General features: G+C 40.6%; 1 protein-coding gene across 1 annotated transcript in view; it reads right to left on the bottom strand.

Annotated features, from left to right (window-relative positions):
• The window catches only part of LOC102222180 (POU domain, class 2, transcription factor 2-like), a 68,412-nt gene extending 58,712 nt beyond the window's left edge, over window positions 1–9,700 (bottom strand). Inside the window, exon 1 of the mRNA XM_014470177.2 lies at window positions 8,557–9,700. Within this exon, the coding sequence (XP_014325663.2) occupies window positions 8,557–8,656 (100 nt within the window). The 5' untranslated portion in view covers window positions 8,657–9,700. The remainder of the gene's footprint in view (window positions 1–8,556) is intronic.
• Window positions 9,701–17,662: the final 7,962 nt, after the last annotated feature.

The following is a 17,662-nucleotide window of genomic DNA, read 5'->3' as shown; positions in this document are numbered from 1 at the left end:
AGGGAGGAATTCGAATGAATAGGCACAGCGTTCTTTATGGCCTTTATGTGCAGTGAGTAGAAAGCCTATCGATGGACACCTTGTCGGACAAAAGGGCCGCGCACGCTGAGTGCATTCGATTAAGGCCGCGCGGCGGTGTTAAACCAGTAAAGGTCCCCCTGCTGCGGCCGCGATTCATTATTTAGCAGGAGTGTAAAATGGACACCGGCCTTATAAACACATGCAGCCACTGAAGCAAGGCGTTGAGGAAAATTAACACACACAAAGTACCAAAGGAGTACGCACGGTCCTGTGTACTTGGACAGACATGGCGGCCCTGTGCTCATAAAAGGTGACGTATGATTGCTGATTACATACCCAAAGAGAGAAGGACACACGGGGCAGCCAGACAAACACAGTACAGCCAATTTAGCCCTTAATGGTGTTTGGGGCCATTAGGGCCAACCATCAAGTTGAATGTCCAATGCGGCATGCATGTGCAGGAGGACACTGCTTACCTGCACTCTTTTCCTCTCCTATATGTGTGTCTAATGGCCTATGGATGTTACCACGGTAACAATGGGAGTTTGAGCTGGTTGAATGGACAGATCGGTGGACAGCGGCGAGGGGAAGCAGAGTTCAGGCGGCCATGTTTGGCAGTTAGGGGGAAATATTCCTTCATATTTGCACAGCAGGAAGTGACCATGAGGGGAAATGTTACTCACCATTTCCAACAAGACGAAATGTGAACAAATGAGACTTTAAATAACACATTAAACACGATGCATCTAACTAGCTACTGCAATATTTATCTGTATAAAGTACTTTACATAAAAAGAATTATTGTCTCTTCGAGAAAATTGGATTTTAAACTTCAGAAAGTTTGAGTTTTTTCAGACTTGGGTTTATGGTTTGGCATCTCTTTTGCAAAACTGGCAGCAAAAGATAAATTTTAGGACAGAAGTTTTGGCTGAATCCCATTTTCCAGAGCCAAACCAATCACTTTTTAAAGCAAGAGGCTGGAGTTAAAATATTCATAAAGCTGTTGCGGATGAGCCCAAGGACCTGGTTTCTGCGACTTGGAACAAGAAAAGGAATACCCAACCCTTCAAAACTGACTTAAATTTACAGCCAAATGTCCTGTAGAGAAAAGTTTTATCGAGCCACAATGAGAAGAAATGTGTTGGGAGGAGTCAAGATGTGGCAGAGAACGCTACAACCGACTGTCAAGCATGGTGGGAGAAGCATCATAACGTGAATACTTGAGATCCCCTCCAAAAACACTTATACTGTATTAGTTCAAACACAAAATATTTATTAATATACACAGTTGAAACCATTTTAACACTACAGATTTTTGCAGTTTTAAATAACTCTGCTCTTCATTATAGTTTGGTAGTACAGCCAGTAAGCATCAAGAAAAATTATTGCAGCTCCTGGATTGGTTGCTTTGATAACGGCAGCCAATAGCGTGTCAAGTTGCATTGTGCTGCCGTTTTCTTTTCATAGTACTTCAGATATACTCTACAAAATAAAAAAATACGCAAATAGTTGGAAATCCACTCTCCCTCCAATTAATTAGAACTTTCTTTCAAATTAATAAAACGGTTGAATTTTGAAAACAACCAGGTGTTGAAACAGGACAATGATCTCAAATCTCATCTTGGAATACACAAAGGAGAGTAACATCAAGCTTCAGGAAAAACCCTTTCCAAACTCAACACCTCAAAAAACACTGGCCAAAGCCTCAATCCCACATTTCTGGCAGGTCATTAACCGATTCAAAAGATTTCTATCTGTGTCAAGCAGAGAGGTGAAAGGTCAAACCAGATATATGCCAGAAGGTTTTTGGCAACTAGATAAACGGTGTAGTCGAACAGCAACTTGGAAAGACAAAGTAAGCAAATATCAGTAGGAACACAGGTAAATATCTGAGCAGAAATAAACACTCAAATTTTTAATCAATTGAGTCATTTGCAGTAAAATAAATCCACAAAATAAAAAAACACTAACATGAGAATACATCTAAGTATTAGATACATAATGCATACTTTGCTTTCTTTCATATTTTCTCTTTCTTTTTAAGACTTGCAAAAAATAACCAGCAAAATATTTATAATTAATTAATAAGCTGTTTTTGCCATCAGAAAACATCAGACCTGATGATTATGTGTTTGTTTAGATGGTGAGGTTAATGTAAGTGAAGGTTAAATCCCTCGTTTCCCTAAACATGTTCAGTTTTGAAGCACTAAAAAGTCAAACTTCATTAATCCCACTGAGTCACTTAAACAACTGGGGTGAACTTTCTTCACACTGATGTACATTTCAATATCAAACTCCTTAAATTCAGCTTAGTAGGACGACAAAAGATGAATTCAAACATTATGAGTAGGGAACCCTGGGAAATGTAGTAAAACTGTTCTGATTAGGCTGGGTTTCTTTCTCAAATGTTATTCCCCTTGAGATTTTTTATTTCACCATTAAGTTTAGCACAATAAGAGAAAGTTAAATAATAAAAATGGAGGAAGAATAATGATCGTAGAACAGTCAAGGTGTAAATGTGATGGACTCTTGCCAGACACACAATCTATACCCGTCAAAGTTTTCATGTACTTTAATCCCTGCATGCACCTCGACCTGCAGCTAAAGATGCATCCTCACAGGGTGTGTGTGGGGGTGTGTGCGTGTGTGTGTGTTTTCAGAGCTCAGTGTAGGAGTGAGGCAGCTTAACGCAATAAAGCATGTTGTATTGACATCTGTGTTGTGTCTATTGATTCCCCATTATGGAGCTAACAAACCCGCCTGGACGCTTTGTCATTCGCAATCACGTTAACACCGGGACTCGCCGACAAACGCTGCCCCTTTTTAAGACCCGATCCATACACACACACACTCACACACACACATGCATGCATACTAAGGCAGGTGCACATGAATGCACCTTCTCACATTCCTACACATCCACCATCACCGTTCACGTTGCCGCACACACACGGACGCGGCTGTGGAAGGGAAGTCAATGCCGGCTGATCAATACCGGTGGAAGGTTAAAACCACTCACACAATGTGCTGCTTGTGGTTTACCACACACACGCCGGAACGATCCATGACTGACCTCAACGTGCAGTTTTCAAATCGTATGCCCGTCTGCTGGGTTTCATTCCAGTTTGCATGAGTTTCATCTTCTCTCAGCTATTTGCCCAGGAGACACAATCACTCTGACCTGATCCAAACATCGGATCAAGCCAACACCTACAAACATGCCTGCGATCCGAGTGGGAAAGGTCTGCCATTTCATGCACAAACCCACAGAAAAGCAATTAATGCCGACGGACGGCGACCTCTACACAGGCTCAGTTAGGTGGAGTTCAGATGCCACAAACCCCCTGCTGAGCTCTGAGAGGTGAGGATCCGGAGTGCGAGGGCAGGAAGTTATCAGCACAGGGTTTCTGCAGGCTTCAGTAAGTCAAAGCTAAGACTTTTAAAACCTTTAATAAAAATTAACACCAAAAACGGTTGGGGGATCCTGATATGTTGCAATCAAGCATAGCAAAGACAATAAAAGATCTGGGGTCTGTTTGTGAGGTTTTTTTGTTTTGTTTTTTGCAGAAAATGCAACAGCGGAAGTGGCGAAAACAAATATTGTCCTGGCGACTGACGGTAAATTTGCACTTAACCATGATAAACACCAAAAAGCTACCAAGTTAGCCCTCTATCTAGCTAGCCAGTAGTTAATTTCTGACCTGGTGTTTGGAACAGGTCAAAAATAAAATGAAGTTTCTAGCTAGCTAGTTACCAACTGCATTTCACTTAATTTTGTTTTTGATTTCATTCACTCAATAAGAAATATGAATAGTGTATGTAACAACTGAAACAAACCATAAATGAAAAAGAGGAGAAATAAGTATGAATATATAATATTTGCCCCCTATTCACAAAAGAAAATTAGCTGCTCAGCTCAGGAGACTAATACAGACTTATTTCGAATACACAAAAAATGAACAATAAAACATCAGCTTATTATTTTAAATTTCTTTAAAATGCAGAAAGAGGTTTAATTATTTTATCTCACTGTCAGAATTTCACCATAAACTGACAGCTTTAATTGAATCTAAAGTTTTTGAAAATTTCAGTTCCTTTTAAGTTGTATTTGCTTTCTTCTTTTACAAATCTGTTTCAGTTAGCAATAGTGTCAATCTAGAGTCAAGTGCCTCAAGTAAAGCAAAGATGTTTGAGCGCGATTCAATCTTTTGCCAGACATATAATATACAAGATTAAATAGTCATGCAACAACAACATTTAAGATCAATTTAAGGCCAACATAATTAAAAAAAAAAGGAATTTAAGACATTATAAGGCCTTAATTTTAGATACACGAATTTAAGACTTGTGACTTTTTAAGGATCTGCTGAAGCCCTGCAGCAGCACAAACTGTATTTATGTATTTGTGAAGGTTTGTGCATGTGTGGGCAGGAGGTCTGTGCTTTGAACTCTGCAATAAAAGTTTCTCTGCAGCGCTGCCACTGCAACACAGCCTCATCGTTTCCTTACTGTGGTCATTTCTAACCTCCAGGAGCTGTTTTCTCTCTTTGTTCCCTTTGTTTCTGTTGGCATAATCATGAAAGATAATGGCTTCCCATCACATTCACTTCACAGCGTCTGTAGAAGATCGATGACGGAGAAGTTGGAGCGGAGCAGCCGCAGCCTGAACAGGAGGACTCTCAGAGTGGCCGGCATAAATAAAGCATCTCTCTCAATCCAGAATCTGACAGCTCTCAGTTTTATATGGGCCACAGTGGCCCTGGAGGATTTTACAGCAGTGTACATAAAATAAAAGAGCATTTAGATTTCCTTTGTTGTGCTGCAGAGCGGGGACAAAGCGGAGGCAGCTACAGGTCCCTCTCCGCCCTGCCTGCCCTCTGAAAACCACACAGCAGAATAAAAACCCTCTGATCAGATCTCCGAGCTGCACAAAAAGGGAGGATTTAACTCTTAGCAGCGATCATCTGATGGTGAATATAATTCTGACAGAATGGTTGGCTTGCAGGGCGTTTTATGTCTAAAATCAACAAAAAAATGAAAGCGGCTGCGGTTTGGGGAAAAGAGGATATCCTTTCTTCTTTTGTTTGTTTTCTATCTGGTTTGTGATTGACATGAATGAGATGTTGGAGTTCCTCCTGAGGATCACAGCAGGTGCAGAACTGACAAAGTCCGTTTTACTTCATTCAGATTAAAAGTAAATGTTACAACAAAAAAAGGAATGCAGAAAAAGTAAAAGAAATTAATTGAAGATTAGTGGCAAATTTCTTAACTTAATTTAAAAAAATGAAATGTATGCAGGGCAGGGTATACTTACCTTGCCCTGCATACATTTTAATGAAATACATATTGGGATATATTGCCATTAATATTTAACAAGCAAATTGCAAAACTATAAATTAGGTGAACACATTTTTCCATACCTGTTTAATTGATAACAGCAAAATAAACATTTTGCAAGCAGAAATTATCAACAAGTCCTATTAAAACAGAGGAAGCAAGCTAGCATTAGCCTAGCAACTTAGCAGTTTCTCAAGCCTTTTTGTGGTGGAATCACTTAGAAATTAGAGACTCCACCAGACAAAATGTTGGTCAAGCTAACAAAAAAAATCTAAAGACATCATTACTTTTGTTTGACTTGGAACATGAGAGACATTATATCTGAAAAGTTTTTTTCTTATCTTTCATTTTGAATACGTCTTCTAGGTTTTTAACAATAGATTTGTTGTATTGGGGAAATTCCACACTGTTAACATAATAAAACAATTTTAACTAAAGAACATGTTTACTTTGTAAAACTAAAAAATTGGAAAGTTAAAAATATTTAAGCAGATAATCTTAACAGACAGGTTCCAATGTCGCTGTATATAAAAACTGTTCAAAAATGTAAAGTATTCTAATATTTTGACATCTGTTTGCACTTTAGGAGCAATTTATTTTTTATTCTTTGTTGTAAAATGAAGTCAGATTAAATTTTTTAAATGAACTGGGTGCTCGGTGTGTTTAACCGTTTTAAATTAGAGCCATTTAGGATCACAAACAATTTTAGCCATAAGGAACATTTCATTAGCTTATAATCAGTAGTTTGAGGCCTTAAGCATGACAGGAATCAGATTTTGATTTTGCACACACACTGCTTTACTTCAATGTCTATGAATGTATTTTACTGTATGTCTGTTTGTGACTATGTGCTATAAATGAATATTTTCTCTTTTCAACTGTATGCTGCCATTCTTCAGACATGTCTTCTTGAAAAAGATTTTTTATCTCAATGGGACAAACCTGGTTGCATAAAGATTATTATCCATAGGGAGTTAGAGGATCTACTCGGTTTGATTATGTTTGCATCCATAAAAGCCACCATTCCTCAGCATGTTTCTGTAATTTTCCAAAGCTAGTAAAGCAGAGTGACAAGATTTATGTTACTGAAAGAGAACAAACAGACATCCTGCAGCAGTGTGAGATAAGGGATTTTAAAGCAGAATCTCATAACGTTTCAGAGTTTGTGCAACTGGACTGAAATCAGTGATTTAATTGCTGGACAGTTTAAGACTCCGGCTGACAAAAAAAGAGTTTAGATCCAGTAAAAAGCCACTGTCAGCTGTTTTACTCACTCGCCTCTTTTGGGACACACCCAGACCGGTGCACACTCACACACCCAAAGGTACACCCCCCCAAACACACACACACACACAAAACACACACACACACACAGTGAGGTCTCAGATCAGAGCAGGGCTGTGGGTAACAGATTTAGCTAAAGTGGCTTACAAGGCCCGACCAAAACACCAAAAGAAAATCCAATTCTGCAACCCGGCCGTCCGCGGGGACGAGCCGCAGACGGGAAGAGAGTTTGCATTTCCATGTCGAGTGAATCCTACTTCACAGAAATGGGAAAGACAACAGGAAACAGCAGATTCTCCGTTTGTGTGTCTCTGGAGAGCATCGATGAAAGGCGGAGAAAAGAAGAAACAACTGAGAAAAAAATTGACAGATGAGTGTTTGCACTCTTGTACAGTTTATTTCTCTGGTGTGTATCGGCTGCTTATCACAGCATTGTGTTTAAATAAAAAAGCAGCCGGAGCAGGAACTCCAACCCTTTCTCTTCCTAACACACAGGGGAACCGGCTCGCTCTCAAACGCTCTCACATTTTACACGCTGGTCAGATTTCACTCACACTCCGCCTTTAAACGACGGATTCCTCCAAACAAACAATCTCTAATTCTTATTGCTGCCATTCACAGATGAGCTCACCTGTTCATTTGCTGACCCTCTCACTCATTCATTATTCATTCATGCACCCGGTCATTCTCTTATTCATCCAATCACTCCCTGGCTCTGCTGCTCCTTTAACTTTAATTTCTTAGAGGCCCAGCCGGGGAAGGGACCCCACCCCCTCCAAAACAGAAGCTGGTTATGTGTTGCCTGTCAAAGCAAAAAGCGTTTCTCTCCTCCTGACGCCTACTTAGGCTGATAACCTCAATTACTGCCGCATGGTTCTGCTCGGACCAGCATACATCCAGATTGTCAAACGGTTTTATTTTTGACTGAAAATGATCCAAGCATGAACAGTTTATAACTTCATTTGAGTTTTTAAATGGTTTTCTTATTAGCTCTAGAAGAAAACTGCATAACTATCCCAGTGAACAAGCGGAGACATTTAAGACAATGATAAAATCATTGCAGCTGCAGCAGGGTATTGATCAGCCATTCACCAAAGCATCATTACAGTAGTGATGAGGTATTAAAGTGAGCACAAAGGGAGGTGATTATTGACTGACGGACTCACTTCAAACCCAATCAGTTTTATTTATTTTACTCCAAAAAACTGATTTTTAACTCAAACCGTTATCGTTCCTGGTTCGCTAAAGTTTCTCCCTTCTCCAACTGCACTCCTGTTTTCCCAACAGTCAGGGATCAATACATCCTGATCAATAGACGACCATGAATATCACCCCCGAACCCGGCTGAGAAAGACTGGAGGAGAGGAGAGGAGGCAGATGGGATGGATGGAGGAGCAGCAACGATCTCTGATGGATGCTAATGAGATTAAATATTCATGCATACAGTTTTTTTGGGAAGGTTTTACAAATGCAAGTAAGTAACGGATTGATTCTTTAAAAATTAGATGAAATATAAATTACATGTTTTTGTTTTATTCACTGTAAAGCAGAGGGATTAATGTGAATTATAACAAACAGAAAACTCATCGGAACAATTTCGATGATTAAAAAAAAAGATTTCTAAGTAAATAACTAAAAATATTCTCAAACTATTGCTGTGTTTTATCTTTTTTCTGCAACATTAACATATTGAAAAGCATTTTTTTTAAAAGAAAAAAATTATATATATATATATATATATATATATATATATATATATATATATATATATATATATATATATTGCCTGCTGTACGTTTAAATTTTTTTTACCCAATTTCAGCAGGATGTTATTAAAATAAAACTAAATGATGTTTTATGTGTTGAGTGGGTCTGACTGTCTGCAGGTGCAGCGCGGAGGGAGAGGCAGCTTACCGGGGCTGGACCGCGGGACCAGCGAGGACTTGAGTCTCCAGGCGCTGAAGTCGGACGCTGTTCTCTGAAAGACGAAGGGGACCGGCAGGGGGACAAACATGGTCCTCTGTCGACCTGGTGGTCGTTGGATTTTTTTGGTTTATTCTGGTCTCACTTCGCTGCTCCTTCTGTCCGGGGTCCTGCCGTCGTTCTCTGGCCTGCCTGCCGGCTTTGCTCTCCTGCTCTGCGGACGCTTTGAGGACGCTGGGACGGTTCAGGAAGTTTAGGTGGTTTTCCTTCGGGGAGTCTGGACTTTTCCTCTGCAGATTTACATCGCTCTGCTTTCAGATCTGGTGGATGTTTGTGATCGATGCTTGATCAGTGGTTATCCAAGCAGGCTGGAGGTTTTTGAGCCCGGATGAGAGCTGCTCTCATTGCGCCCATGTGAACAGTCGGAGCAGACACAGTTTGCGCGTAAAGCCCGGTGAGGTTCCGTCTCTTTGCTTTGGTTTTGGGTTTAATAAAAATCAATTTCTCCTCCAGTTCTGTCCGTAAAAGTCTCAAACTGTCCACCCGTGAATCCTCCGGGAGAAAAAAGGAAAGAAAAAAGAAAAAGAAATGTCCGTATCTGAGTGGAGCTGATTTTAATTTTTGGTTCTGGTAAAGATTTGGTTAGTAGCTGGCTGGTCTGAAGAAGAATACACAAAGCGACACAATAATGCAACGTAAAAACATTATTTGGTAAAGAATTAATGAAATAATAAAGTAAGGCTAGGCAGGCAGCACCCCCTGTTTGACTTTCGCTCCTCCCTCTCCTCCTTTCGCTGTATCCCTCTTCCTCTTCCTCTAGCGGGGGTCACTAATTAAAGCAGAATCGATAGAAAAATAAACGAGAGAATCCATATCAATCAGCGCAGCGATCCTCCGTTTCCTCTCCAGCTGAGGAAGCGACAAAAAGAGGAGGGGAAGGGCGCTTTCTCTCAGGCTCTGGTGTCTTTTCTTTGGCTCTGCTGCTCCATCCTCGGTCTTTTCTCCGCCGCCTGGATCCTCTCCTCTCTCTCTCCCTGGGTGTGTGTGTGTGTGTGTCTGTGAGGGTCGGGGTGCCTTCGGTTTATTTTGGGAACCCCAGCGGTTTCAGCTCCGACGCTGCGCAGCCTGAACGCACTCTGGCTCGGCTCGGCGCTCTCACCGGGAGACAGACGGAGAGATACCCAGCCCCCCCTTTGCTTTTACCCCATATTCCCTCCCCTTTCCACCCCGAGCCCCGTCACCCCAACACACACACACAAGCACACACACACACACTTCATCTGCACACTTTATATTCCGTATTGTTGCGTGTTGTTCACACATTACAACCCATCAGACAACCTCCTGCTTCACATTTCATTACCACCATAATCCTGTACAAGATCCAGCCATTGATCATCTGATTATTTCATTATAATGAAGCCAATAATCACATCATCGCCGGCCTCAGAGAGATCGATCCGCTCCTCACAATGTGCGGACATGAATTCAAAGGGGAGGAACCTTTGATGCATATTTCAGCAGGTGGATCTCTGCCTCTCTCTGTATGGATTTACGCAGCTCCGGCCTGCACAAGGTCACCTGCAGATCTCGGCTAATGTATTTCTTTTCCACAGAGGCGGACACCTAATCAAAGCCCCCACGGTCACGCGCGGGTCTTAAATTAGTAATTAGGTTGGGCTCTGGAAGGCCACGTGTGTGTATGCGTAAAATGTACGTAAAATGTCAGCTGAGTTGAATTTAAATTGCATGCTTTTCCCATTAAGGGGTGTGCGTAAGAGGTGAATGTGCCTCCCGGCCATAACCTCTCTCTCTCCCTCTCTCTCCTCCTTCTCTTCTTCTTCTCCTCTCCGACGCACTGCGTTTACACTCCAGATTATCACCAACATGGATTTTTTTAAATAGAAAAATCCATGCGCTAAATATCGCGGTCAATGGAAGAAAAATCGACCACAAGTGCGCGCAGCTCTCCGTCTCCCACCTCCCGTATAAACTCCGAGGTGAGACTGAGCTGTTAATAAGTTATCGATCAATTATGGCGCTCATAGTTAGAAAGGCCCCGGGCTCTAAGCCAATGCTAATGCGCATGCAGGGAGAGGAAGGAGGGTTTATGAACCACCTGCTACGTGGATGCAGCATCATCAGAGGCCCGGTTTACGGCGGCGCCACTCCTCTACTGCTGGGTGTTACTTTACCAACTCCTGCAGCTCATTAAAGTCAATGCAAGTCTGGACTAAACGCTGCTGTAACAACCCTTTCTATACAGGAAATAAAGATAAGGTAACTGTATAACAGGGGTGTGTCTAGGAAGTTGGAAAGTGGTGGCCATGCACCAATAACTGATCCATAAACTGAAGTTGAAAGCTAAAATGGTTCCCAAAACCATTTTTCTTGTTTCTGTGTTGTTAAAAACACTAAGACAGCTGTTAAATAACTTATATCCTTCCTCCTTATTGGTATGGTTTATATGTTTATATGTAAAAAAAAAAAGAAGAAAGAAACTAGTACAACCACCTGAATGCTGAGCTATGGGTTAGGGTCATTTGTGCAGTATCTTGGCGTTGCATCGCTAAAGCCACAACATTTTTCAAGATGTCCAAAGGATCCAGTAGAAGCCTGGCTTTGCTGGAGTTCAAACTGAGCATGTTGGGGTCAAAGGTCTATTAATCCGGTGCTGGAGATTCATGGTGTTTTCCCCTGATAGACCGGCATACTCTGTTCTACTTTTGTTACATTTTGAGCTGCTGCCGTTGGCTTTCACACCGAGTCAAATGATCCAAACTAATTGAAAAACCTGATCCCCTCCTCACTTGTGAGGGCGCTGCATTAAGAACCACTGAAGGAAATCACATGAATGAAGAAGAAGATCCTGAGCATAACTTCCTTCTTCGCAAAATTTAAACTACAATGGAGTAGAGTCGGATTTTAGTTGGATTTCTCTTTTGTCGTTGGTAGAAAACCATGAGCTATTGCTAGATTAGCATGTTTGTTTTGGTTGTATTTACCCAGAATGCCCTGTGCTGTAGTCCGCCTCCTGATTTTGGAGCGATCTTTGGTCCGTTTACATATTCATTGGACCAACAGAGTTCCCGTCAACTGAACAGAGAGTGAGGTTTTTAGGACCAAACAGGGCTGGAGCTGATGCTCCCTTATTTACCTAAGGAAGCGTCTCTTCCAAAGCCAAGGCGGCTACACAACAGCGTGACTGAAAACTCATCTTCTCATCAGGTTGAGCTGAATGAATTAGAACAGGTTTGCCCATCTCCAGTTCTCCAAAGCCATCATCCTGAAACTTTTAGAGGCATCCGTGCACCAACACACCTGAATCAAATGGCTGAACTCCTTCATCAACCACCTCTGCAGAGGCCTGGTGACAAGGCATTCACCAAACTCAGGTGTGCTGGAGAAGACATGCATGCAGAAGACAAAGCTTTGAGGTTGCTTTTCTTCAGATGGAAACAGAGTGTCTGTCAATATGGAGTAAATAAAGAGCATTTTCAAATACCATTCAGTTTTCACGCTTCAAAAAACAAAATATTACCAAGTATTTGTCTGTTTTCCAGTGCAAATATCTTAGTACACTTAAAATAAGATGACTAATTTACACAGGAGCTTGTTTTAAGTCAGTAATTCCTTAATGATGAAAATGTAGTAGTTCCCCTGCCAGATTATTTCATCAATATTAAGGGATTATTTACTTAAAATGGGCTCATACTGTATATCTTGCTGAAAAGTCACTCCCAAGTTAGTTTTGTCTCATTTCAACAGTCCTAACACATTTTCACTAGAAACTAGACTAAAAAATACTTGGTAAGATTTTGATTAAAAAGCAACTTCGGCAGAAAATTTCAGATTTGGAATCTCAGAGTCCAGAACGTCAGATAATCAGTGGATTAGAGGTATCCTCACAATCTGATAAATTTGGACAACATTAAAAAGTGAACAATGTTATAGACTAATAACAAAAAGAACTGAATGCTTAATGTGAATCAATAGTTTAAGATTTGTTTATAAAAACAACTTTTCTTCACCTTATTTAAGTGGAAAAATCTGACATGTTTTTAGATCTACTAACTTATAGCTCATTTTGCTGCCATTTGTTCTTAATCTTAAATCTAATTTGGAGCCGTTTCCGTTACAAGCTGCAGCTTTTGATCTCAACCATGAATCGGCACACGTCACATCACAAAAGATCCCTCCACCCTCCTTTAAACTTGGAGAAAAAAAAAGCTGCTCCCATTTGACAGATGACATCCGCGTGCCCAACGAGAGGCACGGGGAGCGAAAAGAAAAGGAGCAGAAGGAGAAGGAGGAAGAGGAGGAGGAGGGAGAGGCCGAATAAAGAAACGACCAGTTGTCCCTCATGATCCCCCCCTTCCACAGAGGAGGGCAAGAGCACAGGAGCCCCGATACAAACTCCTTCCAGACAAAAGCAATTATTTCTTGCAGAATATAGTGTGTTTTGTGCGTCCAACGCGAGGAGGAGGAGGGATGTGTGTGTGTGTCGAGGGGGGAGAAGTGTGGATCTAAAGAAGAGGTGAAGAACATAACGCACGGCCGGCCTCGTTAATATTTCCTCTAAATCCACTCAGAGGGTTATTGGTTACATTGGTTACATTTCTGATCAATCGATGTAAACAAGGAGCCCAAACAACCTGGAAAACAGTGCAGACACATTTAAAACTACAAATATTTGACAAAAAATATTTATGGTCAATTTGTTGAAAATATATAAAGAAAATATAGTCTCAGTAAGTAAACATCTTTATTACAGCACTGCTAAAACAAAATCGTATCAAGTATTTTTAGTCTAGTTTCTTGTAAAAATATCTCAGTACACTCGACATAAGTCGAAATTAACTTACAAGTAAATTTTTGCAACATTTACTTGTTTTAAGTCAATTATTCCTTTATGTTGATAAAAAATACAGGTGAAATCTGCAGATTATTTCACTTAAAACAAGATGTTTTTCCATGTTATGTGGAAATAATCTGCCATCATCAATATTAAGAAATTAGTCACAAGCTCAGATTTCTTTCCGAAAAATTACTTGCAAGTTATTTCTGCCTTATTTCAAGTGCACTAAGATATTTGCACTAGAAACTCGAATAAAAAATAGTTGGCAAGATTTAGTTTTTAGTTCTGAGGGTTTCTGCAGGTTTCACTAACCAAACGGAATATTTTTTAAGACCATTACCGATGAAATTTAAGATCTGTACCATGACAGAAATGTGCAAAAGAAGATTTTATATAGTAGTGCCAAACACAGAATAAATGCAGCATTGTAAGAGTTGGCAAGAGAAATGAGACGATGGTGAAGATGAACGTCGTCCAGTCAACCAGCGATAAGTCCACACTTTACACCAGCTAGCCGGGGTGTATTAGCCGCTAGTTAGCGGCAGCCACAACCCTCTCGAGTCACACAATCCAATGAAGATGTCTGCATGTGATGCAAAATTTACTCTGACATTAAAGTCCAGCAAAAAAAAAAAAATTAATAAAACAAGAATATATGAGATTAAGACGTGTCATTAATATATAACTTACATTTTTTAAAAATATATTTAAGACATTTTAAGGCCTGAATTTTACAAACATGAATGTAAGACACGGGATACCCTGTATTAATACAGCAGGACGAGATCTTTTCTGAATGCTGGGGTGTGTGTGTGCGTGTGTGAGAGAGAGACGGAGAGCGAGAGAGTTCATTGTTAAATGGCAGTGTCACGTTGACAAACGAGTTGGTTGAATTAAATTCTCCCTCATCAATAACAAGGGGAGCCAATCAATACCGGCTTACAATTATATCACCACAAACCCCTCCGCTGCTGTTGTGACCGCTCACACACACACAGTAGCAAATGAAGAGTTAGAATCATTACCAGGCTGTTACATGAGGCTTATTAAACCATAAAATATTAACACACAAACTGAAGGGAAGACAAAGTTTCTGCTTAATCCCTTAGACAGAGGGATTCATCTGCAGCCATTCTGGCGCGTTATTTTTAGGTCTTTTCCTCTCGTTATCTCTCATTCTGTTCGCCGCCTTTCCTCCCGCGGCCTGACTAAGTAATCAATTCTGACAGCTCGTCAATAGGCCCGTCTCGGCGCTGCCAATACCTCTCCTACGTTTCCATTATTCCTCTCAGGCCGCAGACGACAAACAAAAGAGTAAAACACGACGCCGTCGATACGCCACCTTGATACGATCATCGAGGCGGATCAATGCTCTTGCTTACAGCTCACGAGCTCGACCCGACCCCGAGCGCACTGGAAATCACAGCAAGCGTGAAAATCGGTTTGTGCATACACTTTCTCCCCCCCATACTGTGTTCTTATCTCCATAGGCTCTATAGGGATTTTGTTCATGTATATTCTCTTTCATTTTCACAGGTAATTTCATTCTGGCTTTGAAGACGCTCTTCCTGCCCTGAATTTGCCCATGTTTGTATTTCACACGTGTTCTGCATCCTGCTTCATCCTGGATGGCTTGTAATGGATTTAAGATTTAAAACGCAGGACAGCGCCGAACAGAGGGATGGAGTGAGGGGAAGCAGAGCTGAAATATTGACTTTTTTTGCTTTTATGCCTTAAAGTTCACATGTAGCTCCGTGGATACAAAGCTAGACGTGCTCTTTGCTGCCCAAACATGCAAAAAATGCCAGAAACTGACAAAATCTGACATTATATCCATGCAGACACACACAGCTCTGGTTCTTGAGCCCAAAGAGCTTAGCTTAGCACAAACACAGCATGAAGGCTTGAGGTAATGCCAGTGACATGGATGGAGCTTTCCGGCCGGTGCAGGCGATGTGCGCTCGCTGCAGAAATGGTGGGAGATGAGAGCCTTAAACTCTGAGCGGATCAGACCCGGCTCTCCTGGACGCCGTGGAATACAATCAAGAGAAACCAGAGAAACAGTGTGTGTGAGGGTGTGTGCGTGTGTGTGTGTGTGTGTGTGTGTGTGTGTGTGTGTGTGTGTGTGTGTGTGTGTGTAGAATGATGGCAAAACCCACGTTGGAAACATAAGAGCTAAAGGTGTTTTATATCATTTAGACAACACTGAAGCTGAAACAGAAGGACAAAAAAATATTGTGATATTGAAGAAAATATCAGTGCTTCTCATCTGATATTTTTTATCTTATTAACTTAAGTTTCACTATTTTTTCAGCAACTTTATTTAATTTGCTAATGTGCATCAATTTTAACCATCAATGTCTTGAATGGTGCAATATGCAAATCATTTCTAATCTCTCTCTGAACATAATTTTCTTATCTATTTGCTGTCAAATTTGAGATCCTATCAACAACTTTTCTTCTGAAGAACAAAGCTCTTTGAGAGATTCCCCATTTCTGGCCAGTCATGTAAATGATCATATAATTGGATTATTTTCAGAATAGTAAAACCTGGATATTTCTGAATAATCTTTGAGGATATTTCAAAGTTTTCCATCGAGATACATGAAGTTTTAAAACCAGAATATCAGGCCTTCATGCAGATAATGATGATTATGCATCAACATTTATATAAGCATGCACTGTTTACCAAGAATTTAGAAAATCATTCATTACAAATCTTCTATAACAAAAATGTCAAACTATGTTCTTCTTCATATTCGTGTATATTTAAATAAATGAGGAAAAAAATTAAACTGGGCCAAAAGATTCAATTTATATTCATCACTCTTATCACTGGTATATAGCCTACCTTTTAGGAGCCATTTTGTATCTTAATAATCCAGGTCTGAGTTCAAATGCCTAAACAAGGGACAGTTTTAATTGAAAATCAATCTCTTTTGGGATTCAATCAATTAATCAAAAAAAAAAAAAACAACCAAAAGAAAAGTGAAGCTGGGCCTTTTGGACCCAACCAATAAATCTAGAATGGATCATTTGGACCCACTTGATGCATCTACAGTAGAACCTGATCTTTTGGACCTTAAGAAGAATATTGATCATGTCTACTTTAGAAGATTACAATAATATCTGCCTGCTGTAGAGAAAGAAAGAGAAATGACGGATGATTCAAGTCTTTTGCCCAAAAACGTACATGTATAATTAGTTGTGTCAACAAATCTTCAATTAATCTGTAACAAACTTAGATAAAATCCTCCAAATGTTGACTCAAACACACATTGTCTCCGTTTAGCTCCACATAAAGGCCAACTCTCGGATCTCTGGTGTTCCCTCCTTATCTCGGTATAATTTACTTGTTTGCAGACATCCTCACAATCATACACAGACACAAGCTCGTGTTCAGCCTGCGTGGTTTTCCTGGCGAGGAGGGAGACAGACACAGAGTGTGTGTGGGTAGATTTAGAAGTGAGGATCAATGAGAAATGTAGAAATCAATGCACTTAGCAGTGGGAAATCAATGGGGCCTAATCGGGATGCCAATGGCACAAGTCAAAACAATTAAGAGGGAAGAAAAATGTTTAACAACCCCTCATCCCCACCCCACCCCGATGCTTACACAGGGGCCGAGGAGAAACAGAGGAAGGAAGAGGGAGGGATGCAGGGAATGCGGAGAGGAGGATAACAGCGAAGGCTAGATGTTCCCATGAATCAACAGGGTTCAATGTGTTCACCTTGTACGCTGCCTTGCCTTGCTGCAGTTGCAGGTTTGATTCTTTAGGATCAGTCTCACCTGGAGCTCCAGCAATCGTATGTCAAAGAGGAGGAAAATGAGCCTGACTTGAAAAGGGCAAATCTAAAGGCAAATGCAGCGATTCTGATTTGAACCAGTGAAGGTGCAGCAGGTCTCAAAAGTAATCACACCCCAAACCAGTTTGTATTTAATCTGACTTGTATTTGTTGGATCAACATAAAAGTAGAGCTAACTTGCGATTTGAAAGCAAAAGGTCATGTTTTTTTTTGTCCAATAAATTCAGATGGAGAGGATGGACTTTGACTAGGCTATTTTAAAAAATGAATACGCTGTGACTTAAACCATTTCACTGCATTTTTGGCTGTATATTTAGGGCTGTTTTCCTGCTGGACAGTTAACCTTTAAAGGCTTCTGCAGCGTTTTCTTCCAGATCTGTTCTGGATTTACCTCCATGACTGACCAGCTTCCCATTCGTTAGAGTGCTTACA

The sequence above is a fragment of the Xiphophorus maculatus genome, chromosome 13 (genome assembly GCF_002775205.1).
Source record: "Xiphophorus maculatus strain JP 163 A chromosome 13, X_maculatus-5.0-male, whole genome shotgun sequence".
Taxonomy (NCBI): Eukaryota; Metazoa; Chordata; class Actinopteri; order Cyprinodontiformes; family Poeciliidae; genus Xiphophorus; species Xiphophorus maculatus.
Note: the sequence above shows the minus strand (reverse complement) of the source record. Positions and strands in the feature narration are given on the sequence as shown.